The 10,718-nt window shown below is 48.2% G+C and overlaps 1 protein-coding gene across 1 annotated transcript; it reads right to left on the bottom strand.

Annotated features, from left to right (window-relative positions):
- Positions 1-4,908: 4,908 nt before the first annotated feature.
- Positions 4,909-6,840, bottom strand: FAM50B (family with sequence similarity 50 member B). Its single transcript, XM_007973817.3, has 2 exons — positions 6,727-6,840; positions 4,909-6,427 (listed from the first exon to the last, which is right to left on the bottom strand). The coding sequence occupies exon 2, from the start codon at positions 6,402-6,404 to the stop codon at positions 5,427-5,429; it is 978 nt and encodes a 325-aa protein (XP_007972008.1). The 5' UTR covers positions 6,405-6,427; positions 6,727-6,840; the 3' UTR covers positions 4,909-5,426.
- Positions 6,841-10,718: the final 3,878 nt, after the last annotated feature.

Below are 10,718 nucleotides of genomic sequence, written 5' to 3'. Positions count from 1 at the left end.
AGGTGGAAATTATGGGACAGGGAAATGAAATGAAGAAATGGTACTCTCGTGCCGATTCCATTCCTTTGTGGGTCTCCAAACTGGTTGGCATCAGGTGTTTTGCTGGGATTCAGGATGTGAAAGATACTTAAGCAATACTTAAACAAAAGCTTTAGTTGTTTAGCGTCAAAAATGATATGTATAGGAACAATGGGGACACACATGATCAGTATCTAATGCCTTTCGGTTACAAGGCAGTGGGTCAAATTGCAGTCTGATTAATGCTTATTATAATAGGAATTCTCTCCAGAATTCCTGTTAACTCCGTGAGGATGGCTTCAATCCCACAAATTAAGGGCCCAGTCTCGCAAGACTGCCCCTGCTTCATACACCAATTGTGTCCGAGCCTCCTGTACTTCTGATCAACTGGCTATAAATTGGGAGTTTCCATGACCGTACTTGCTAGAGCAGCTCTCAGAACTCAGGGATAACAACTTACATTTCCTGGTTTATTTTAAAGAATATTACAAAGGATATAGATGAAGAGGTGCATAGGGCAAGGTCCAGAAGGGTCCTGAGCGTAGAAGCTTTGACCCTTTGTGGAGTTAAGGTACACCACCCTCCCTGCACAGAGATCCATTCACTACCCAGCAGCTCATCATATCTTGTTGTTCAAGAGTTTTTGAAGAGTGTGCTGGGTGCAGTGGCTCACGCCTGTAATCCCAGCACTTTGGGAGGCCGAGGTGGACAGATCACGAGGTCAGGAGATGGAGACCATCCTGGCTCACATGGTGAAACCTGTCTCTACTAAAAATACAAAAAATTAGCCAGGTGTGGTGGCGGGCACCTGTAGTCCCAGCGACTCAGGAGGCTGAGGCAGGAGAATGGCGTGAACCCGGGAGATAGAGCTTGCAGTGAGCCCAGATCCAGCCACTGCACTCCAGCCTGGGCAACAGAGCGAGACTCTGTCTCAAAAAAAAAAAAAAGAGTTTTTGAAGAGTGTCACCTTCAGACTCCCACTCCCTCCCCAATTGTCTTGGAGGTTGGTGGGTGGGGCTGAAAGTTCCAATCCTCTAGTCACTGTTCTACTGGTAAGCATCCCTATTCTGAAGCTAACTAGGGGCCCCACCCTAGGTTACCTCATCAGGGTAAACACAGGTGTCACTGGAAGGAGTTTGTTATTAATATCAAAAGACACTCCTATCACTCAGAAAAATTCCAAGGGGTTAAGGAGCTCTGTACCAGGAACCTGGGACAAAGACCAAATATAGTTCTTTTTATACAACAAATTCCCACTTCTAAAATTGTGTGACCCCATTTCAGTGACTTTGGCCCACTGAGATTCAATTTCTTCATCAGACAAATGGTGCCAACAATCTCAGGGGGTTGCTCTGATGACTGGTGAAATATGGCATGTCAAGTAATCTGGCACACCTGGGAGTCTGAGGATGCACTTGACCCCTTCCTCCCCTGGGATGCATCTGTGACAGAAGCTGCTGGCTCGTCCCAGGCGCATTTGGTCACCCTGTCTCTTGCTGTGCATGCAAGGCCGGCCAGGTACCCACCATGGCTGCAATGATAGGGAATTCTTAGAAAAATTTCAGAAGGTTGTTGTGTGTTGGCTATTTCTCCTTGCTTTCAGCAGAGACCTAAGTGACATGCATGCGGGCATGAGCTAACCTGTCTGCCAGCAGTGCTGGGAGAGACAGCCTTGCCCAGCCAGGGGTCCTCACCTACAGACTTCAGTCCAAGTCTGGATCTCTGCATGACATTAAAAGCCAAATGCTTCATTACGCCCAACTGAAGTTACCATAAGTGGCTTCAAAGCTACAGCCTCAGCAGGAGATAAGATTGATGCTGGGTGCCATATAAAGCTGGAGAGGACACTAATGGGGTCATCCTCCCACCCCAGTCTATTGTTTTAAGGTATCCCTCATTAACTTTAGGGAGTGGGGTAGAGAGAGTTCAGAAGCCAGCAAGTATAAACCAGAGTTTCATACTTACCATCATGTCTAGAAAATAACTTTGGCTGGGATTAATTCATTGCACATGGAACTGACTAGAAATCCATCTAAGTTTTTGAGAGGATTGAATTATCAAAAAAAACCCATTAGCCTAGACTGAAAAACCTATGAAAGCAATCTCTGGTTCCCAAATCTACATCAGCAGGAAGCAGGCAACAAAAGATCTGCAGCTCTGCCAAATGGGGCTTGGATGTGGTCATGGAGGACCAGGAGGGCAAAGCCAGAGGGTATGAGGGACAATGAACTGGAGCGTTCCTCCCAGACAGTGGACCCAGGGCAACCAATGGATGATACCTCCAAGGCAGACAGAGGGTCTTTGCAATACCTCCCAGCAGAATCTGACAGTTGCCAGAGAACTGGCTCTTGCTGATGCTTTGCATCCCCTTTTCCTAATGTTTGTATTTGTTTCACCATTGCATATCAGGTATGTGAGAGGACGGATTGCTTATTCTTTAGTTTATAAGTAGCTAGATGACAAAGAGCCACATTCAGACTTGAAGGAGAGGCCTGTACGTCTCCCCAGATAAAACTACTGGGCCCTTGTGGTGGTCTTCTTTGCATTAGGACTGAGTGTGCTATGTGTGGGGAAAGGATACACTTGGATTTTTTTGTAGCAAAAGGGATAGACTATATCAGAAACTGTATTTATCCCCCGATTTCTGCTATTTTTTCCCATAGTAATAGAACTTGGCTTCCCAGATAAGGACTATATCTCCCAGCTTCCCATGCAGCTAGGTGTGGCCAGGTGACCAAGTTTCGGCAACCACTATAGTGTTTGTTGGCTTATAGGACTCTTCCTTGAGAGACAGCTGTTTTAAGTCTTTTGAACTTTCTTTCTCCCCTTACCTTCTGTTTTCCAGGATGTAGATGTGATGGTTAAAGCTGGAGCTGCCATCTTGGATTATGAAGTAACCATGGATATGGAAGACACATATGATGAAACAAGGTAGAAGCAGCCTGGGTCCTTGATGTTATGGCCAACTTTAACCTCTAGACTTCTTTGAAGCAGAGAAATAGGCCTGCTTAAACTAGAGGTACTTTGTGTATTTTGTAATGTGCAGTTGAACCTAGGTCTAAGTAACACCAAAACAATTAAGAAATAAGGCAGGATTTAGATTGTAGTCAGCATACCAACCTTTTTTTTTTTTTGAGACGAAGTCTTGCTCTGTAGCCCAGGCTGGAGTACAGTGGCACAATCTTGGCTCACTGCAACCTCCGCCCCCCAGGTTCAAGCGATTCTCCTGCCTCAGCCTCCTGAGTAGCTGGGATTGCAGGTGCCCGCCACCGTGCCTGGCTGTTTTATAGTTTTAGTAGAGACAGGGTTTCACCACATTGGTCAGGCTGATCTTGAACTCCTGACCTCAGGTGATCCACTCACCTCAGCCTCCCAAAGTGCTGAGATTTTTACAGGTGTGAGCCACTGTGCCCAGCAGCATACTAACTTTTAAATGAAAACTAGATTGGAGAACATGGCTTAGACCAGTAACCAAAGATGTGAGGTTCTACTATCAGCACCCTTAAATTTAGGTCTTGATCTGCTGTGTTGGAAGGGCAGACTGAATAGCAGACATGCAGCCAGCCAGTTTCCAGAAAGCTTCGTGTTCCCGTGGCTCACCTGGGGATCTTGCTGGAACACACGTTGATTCAGTAGGTCTGCGGTGGGGCCTGAGATTCTGCTATTCTGTCTTGCTTTTCTAGCAAGCTCCCAAGTGCCGATGCTGCTGGTCCAAGGGTCTCACTCCAGGTAGGAAGAATCTGCTTCACACACTAATGAAGTGTTCAGAGCCAAGAGCCTGTACTGGGCCCTGACCCTACTTGCACCTAAACTCAGCGGGAGGAGCTCACAAGAGGTGGAGAGAAGGCAGCCATAGAACATTTGTTCGCCAACCAAATAGCTGGGGAACTTCAAAACACTGATGTCCACTTCTGACCCCAAGGTCTGGCGCTGGGTGTGACCTTTGAATTGGTAAGTTTAAAAGCTTCCCTGATGACCCAATGGGACAGCCATTGGGACCCATTGCCCTAGAGGGCTAATGTTTCAGTGGAAGTTCTTGCTCATGGGCTGAGGCAAGAACTCTAAGAAATGTCCCTCCTATACTCAGGGCTGGGACCGGGGTGAGTGAGGCACCCACCTTGGGCATTAAGGTTAAGGGGAAGGAGATGCCCAAATACTCAGTAAACCAAATATTATTTGAATACTATATAAGTGTGTGTATATATATACACACACACGTATGTATATGTGTATATATATATATACACACACACACACACATATATATTTGAGATAGAGTTTCACTCTTTCACCCAGCCTGGAGTGAAGTAGGACAATCTCGGCTCACTGCAACTTCTGCCTCCCAGGTTCAAGCGATTCTCCTGCCTCAGCCTCCCAAGTAGCTGGGATTACAGGCACAGTTTTTAAATTTTTAGTAGAGATGGGGTTTTACCATGTTGGTCAGGCTGGTCCCGAACTCTTGACCTCAGGTGATCCACAAACCTTGGCCTCTCAAAATGCTAGGATTACAGGCATGAGCCACCACACCCGGCCTGAATACAGTATTTTTAAAAATCAAAATTAACATAAATAATCCACAATGAATAAAATACAAACGTTTTCAATAAAGACAGGATCTGCAACTGTGCCCTTTGGAGTTATATTGGAGCAAAAGGAAAAATCAATGATACTGACCCTGCAGGCTACTTGCATTAGCTCCCAGGCCTCCTAACTTCTGGGCTAAACAACCCAGCTAAAGGCAACTAGAGGAGGGTTGCTCCCCAACCTTTGCGAGCCCCCTCCTGCTGGCAACTGCTGATCCTGGGACCAGTGATGGGCCAGGTCCACCTTTGCCCTCAGATGGTTCTGAACTAGGTCACTGAAGTCTTTTAAATAAATTAACCAAAACCATAATAATAACAAAAAACATTTATTAAGTGCTACGTGTTTTACAAATATTAACTCAATCCTCACATCCATCTTTTAAAGTAAGTGCTCTTGTTATTTCCTTTTACAGGTGACCAAACTGAGGCATGGGGGTTTAATAAGCTTACCCAAAACTACACAGCAAGGAGGAAGCTGCGTCGGGAATCAAACTCGGTCAGTGTGGCCCCCAAGACCATGCTCATAACCATGAGGTAAAAAATGTGCCTCCTCTTCTAATTTCTGTCTCACAGTGGGCCCAGTCACGGTTTCCATACAGCTCAGCAGAGCAATGCAGCAAATCCAGGTAGCAACACTAAAATACCCAGAAAAGACCAACCAAACAACCAAAGCATAACATCAGCAATAGGACAACCAATATGAATCATGAGAACCCTCTGTCTTTATTAAATTCGGGGGAAGAAATCAAGGTCACGAAATCAAGTGACTGGTGGCGGGGCATAGAAAGGAGCGTCTCCCCCGGTTTCCGCTCTGGCAGGCGGCTGTCAGCGGATGGTGTACTTGTCCCACTTCTTCTCGGGGTCGTAGGCCTCCCAGCGGCTGGCGGGGAAGATGTGCTTGTTCTTCTCGTACCAGCTCCGCAGCACCACCTTGCCCGCGTGCGACTCGTCCTTCTCCATGGTGGCGTCGCTGAGCAGGCGCACGTCGTCGTGCACATCGAAGCTGAAGAGCGGCCCGCTCTTGCCCCTCGCCTTGGCGATGATGAAGTCATAGAAGGTGCGGTAGTGCGGCAGGATGAGGTCCTCCTTGATGAACATGAGCTGCTCCACGCCCGCGGAGCGCAGCTCCAGGAAATCCTTGCGCAGCCCCTGCAGCGCCTTCTTCAGGAACTGCTGCACCGTGTTGCCCTTGCGCACGCGCACCGTGCGCCGGTGGCCCGAGCCGTCCCAGTAGCTGAAGGTGACCTCCATCTCCTCGTCCTTCACTTTCTCGCGCTGCGCCTCCCACTCTTGGCGCAGCTCCTCCCGGAGCCGGTTCTCCTCCTCCTCGCGGTCGCGGTCGGGCAGGAAGCTGGTGTCCACGTCGGGGTTCTTGCCCAGGTTTCCGGCGCGCCTGGCCTCGGCCGCGTCCGCCTGGTCATCGAGGTCGTCGAGCGCGAAGGACAGGCAGGAGATCTTACGCTTGCGCTCGCGCCGCTGCTCCTGCTCCCGCAGCCGCTCCTGCTGCAGCCGCTGCTCCTCCAGCTGCTGGCGCTTGGCCAGCTGCCGCTCGCGCTCCCTGATCAGGGCCTCCTGCCGGGCCTTCATGTCGTTCAGGGTCACCAGACCCACCGTGCTGGACTTCAGCTCGGCCTCCACGGCGTCGTAGTGCGCCGAGAACTTCTTGTCCACCTGCGACTTGAGGATGGTCTCCTCGGCGATGCGCTGCTTCAGCACCTCCATCTGCTCCCGCTGCTTCTCGCGCTTCTTGAGGAGGTGCATGGCACGGCCCGCCTCGCGCATGGTGCCCTTGTACTGCGCCATGGCCCCCGCCTACCCGCTGGGCTCTGCAGCAAAGAGGAAAAACGGGGCAAGTAGAGAGGGGCCCGTGCAACGGCGGGGAATGCAAAGCTCTGCGCCTCCTCACAGGGCTTTCGGCAGTGATGGAAGCGTTTAGGGGCTGGGCCGACCTGCTAGGGTCACCAACCTGATGGTGTCACCACGCACCAATTTCCAGCCTTTTCTTTGACCTCAATAAATGCAAATGCAAATGGCCCCACGTAACTGGTGGCTGCCATGCCTGAGCGCTGCGCTGAATTTGGGGAGCTGCTTACAGAGAGGGTTGGGCTACTGAGCGGATCCTTACCTGCCCAAGCACCCTGTCGAGCGGAGACACGCGGGAGTTGACCTCCACGAGAACCGCCCACGAGCAAAGGCCCACCCGTCCCGGGCTCTCGCGACAGCCGCGGACACAGGAAGTGGAAGCGGTGCGCCCCCTGGCGGGGAGGCGGGCCCTGAGGAGAGCGCCGGGCTCCTGGTAGGGCGGCTGCGGAAACAGGAAGTGGAGGCGGCTCGCCCCCTGGCGGGGAGGCGGGCCCTCGGGAGAGCGCCGGGCTCCTGGTGGGGGCGGGGCTCCTGTGGGGCGGGCCAGCGCGGGGAGGAGCCTGGAGGAGGCGCCTCTGGCCCTGCCCAGCCAATGCTGGCCGGAGCTCCTGTTTTCATGCTGTGGGCAGGGAGGGTCCACACCTGCGGTGCGTGCTTGCTGAGCCTTCTCGTGCCCAGTTGTAAACACGCAGAAGCCATGTGGGCGTAGCGCAAGCTGCTGGGGTCACCCAGAGAGGCTTGCAACCGCCCCGCAAGGCTGCAGCCCTGCTCTCCAACCCTCCTCCTCCCACGTCTCCTCCCGCCTCTGATGCTACCCCGCTGTGGCCGTCTCGTGAATGTTACCTGCACACCACTGCTTGTCATTCTTTCTTATGGCCCCAACATAACAACCGTTCTTTGATAATGGAACCCTACTCGTCCCCCAATTTCATGACAAAACCTGCACTCAGCTTGTCAGACTTCTTCTATACAGCAGTTTCCCCCCGGGTTCTAAGCTCTAATAACCATGGGAAACTGAGTTAAAGTATAGCAGTGTCTTTACTGTGAGCCTTTAACATGCCAGTTTCCACTGTAACTCTCCAAGGGCAGGGCAGACCAGTTCATGTTTTGTGATCGTTTCTCCCCTGCAGGAGATCTGGGAATACTCGCTGAAACCAGTGCTTCCTGGGACCTAGTTTGGAAAAGCTGGTTGTGAAATATACACTGCAGTTCAGCCTACTCCCGTCTAACAGCAACAATGCCTGTGAGCGTAACCTTACCAAGAAGCGTGAATCATATGATAGTTACGTATGGCACCCACGTATCCAGAGGAGAATAGCGGGTGTGAGCACTCATCAAATTGTCCAAGCTAGAAACCTAGGCCTTTTCCTGGAATGACGTTCCTTCACATGTAATCGATTACAGAAGAGCCTTTCACACTTTCCTTTTTCTCCCATTCCCCACCACTTGCCTTAATCTAGGAAATTAGCATTTTTTAAAAATCTGAAGCCTTCTCATTGTTGCCCCATCACCAGAATACAAGAATATCTTATTTTATTGAGCTCTGGGATACTGTGTGTTTTGTTTTTGTTTTTACAGATTGAAGATTTGTGGCAATGCAGCATCAAGTGCCTACTGGCTCCATTTTTCCAACAGCATGTACTCACTTCGTGTTCCTGTGTCACATTTTGGTAATTCTTGCAGTATTTCAGACTTTTTCATTAGGCTATCTGCTATGGTGATCTGTGATCATCGTTCTGTGAGGTTATTGTAATTGTTTGGGGGCACTCCGAAGTGTGCACGTAGAAGACAAAGACATTTACTGATTTGACTGATAAATGTTATGTATGTTCTGACTGCTCCACTGACTGGCTGTTCCTTCATCTCTCTTCCTCTCCCCAGGCTTCCCTAGTCCCTGAGACACAACAATATTGAAATTAGGCTAATTCATAACCCTACAATGGCCTCTCAGTGTTCAAGTGAAAAGAAGTGTCACACGTCTCTCACTTTAAATCAAAGGCTAGAAATGATTCAGCTCAGTGAGGAAAGTATGTCAAAAGCCAGGATAGGCCAAAAGCTAGGCCTCTTTTGCCAAACAGTTAGCTAAATTATGAATGCAAAGGAAAAAAATCTTGAAGGAAACTAAAAGCGCTTTCCTGGTAAACATATGAATGATAAGAAAGCAAAACAGCCTTATTGCTCATATGGAGAAAGTTCTAGTGGTCTGGATAGAAGATCAAACCAGTCACAACCTTCCCTTAAACCAAAGCCTAATCCAGGGCAAGGCCCTAAGTCTCTTCAATTCTGTGAAGCTGAGAGAGGTGAGGAAGCTTCAGAAGAAAAGTCTGAAGGTAGCAGAAGTTAGTTTATGAGGTTGAGAAAAGAAGTCATCTCTATAACAAAGTGCAACGTGAAGCAGCAAGTGCTGATAGAGAAGCTGCAGCAAGTTATCCTGAAGATCTAGCTAACAGCATTGATGAAGGAGGCTACCCTAAACAATAGATTTTCAATGAAGACAAAATAGCCTTCTATTGGAAGGAGATGCCATTTAGGACTTTTATAGCTAGAAAGGAGAAGTCAATGCCTGGCTTCATAGCTTCAAAGGACAGGTTGACTCTCTTGCTAGGTCCTAGTGTAGCTGGAGACTTTCAGTTGAAGCCAATGCTCATTTACCATTCTGAAAATCTTAGGGCCCTTAAGAATTATGCTAAATCTACCATGCCTGTGCTCTATAAATGGAACAACAAAGCCTGGAGGACAGCACATCTGTTTACAGCATGGTTTACTGAATGTATTTAAGTCCAGTGTTGAGACTTACTGCTCTGATGATCCCTTTCAAGAGTACTGCTCGTTAACAATGCACTTGGTCACCTAAGAGCTTGATGGAGATGCACAAGGAGATTAAAGTTGATTTCGTGCTTGCTAACGCAACATCCATTCTGCAACCCATAGATCAAGGAGTAATTTTGACTTTTAAATCTTATTATTTAAGAAATACGTTTCCAAAGGTTGTAGCTGCTGTAGATAATGATTTCTCTCATGGATCTGGGCAAAGTAAATTTGAAATTTTTCTGGAAGGCATTTACCACTGTAGGTTCCATTAAGGACATTCACAGTTTTTGGGAGGAGGTAAAATATCAACATTAACAGAAGTTTGGAAGTTGATTCAAACAGCATTACATGCTACAAAGAAATTTTTCACGAAAGGAAGAATCAATCAATGTGACAACCTTCAGTGTTGATTTATTTTAAGAAATTGCCACAGGCCCAGCCTTTGGCAACCACCACCCTGATCAGTCAGCAACCATCAACACTGGGGCAAGACATTCCACCAGCAAATAGAGCACAGCTCACTGAAGGCTCAAAGGATCATTAGCGTTATTTAGCAATTAAGTATTTTAATGAAATTATGCACATTATTTTCTTAGACAAAATGCTACTGCACACTGACTGCAGTATAGTATAAACATAACTTTTATATGCACTCAAAAATTAAAAATTTGTGTGACTGTCTTTGTGGTGATCTGGAACTGAACTTACAATATCTCTGAGGCATGCCTGTACTCTTGTTCTTGTCTAACTTCTATACAATGTATCTTCATAAAGATATCTTCATAAAAAATGAATCTGATAACATTACTCTCCTACTTGAAAAACTCCAACTTCTCTTGTAAGAGCCACATCAGAATAACTTTGTTTGTCCTCTAAGGTCTCTAATAGGTGGACCCATGCAGCACTCACCCAGCTTTTTCACTGCACCTGAATAGAAGATGCCCTTTCGGGCCAGGTGCAGTGGCTCACACCTGTAATCCCAGCACTTTGGGAGGCCGAGGTGGGTGGATCACGAGGTCAAGAGATTGAGACCATCCTGGCCAACATGGTGAAACCCTGTGTCTACTAAAAATACAAAAAAATTAGCTGGGTGTGGTGGTGAGTGCCTGTAGTCCCAGCTACTTGGGAGGCTGAGGCAGGAGAATCACTTCAATCCAGGATGCGGAGGTTGCAGTGAGCCAAGATTGCGCCACTGCACTTCTGCCTGGCGACCCAACAAGACTTCATCTTAAAAAAAAAAAAAAGATGCCCTTTCATAACTGTTACCTTTGGACATACTCTTTCTAGAAAGTCCTGCCTTTTGCTGTGCTATCCCTGAAGATCAGCACAAATATCATCTCCAAGAGGAAGCCTGGAGCACCCACCATCACCACCGCCACCCACAGATGGACAAAGTTACCAGTAGTCTCCTCTCTCAGGTTTCCCATAATTACCTTTATTACA

This window comes from Chlorocebus sabaeus, chromosome 17, assembly GCF_047675955.1.
Source record: "Chlorocebus sabaeus isolate Y175 chromosome 17, mChlSab1.0.hap1, whole genome shotgun sequence".
In the NCBI taxonomy this organism is placed as follows: Eukaryota; Metazoa; Chordata; class Mammalia; order Primates; family Cercopithecidae; genus Chlorocebus; species Chlorocebus sabaeus.
The sequence above is the reverse complement of the archived record's forward strand: the minus strand, read 5'-3'. Positions and strand labels throughout refer to the sequence as shown.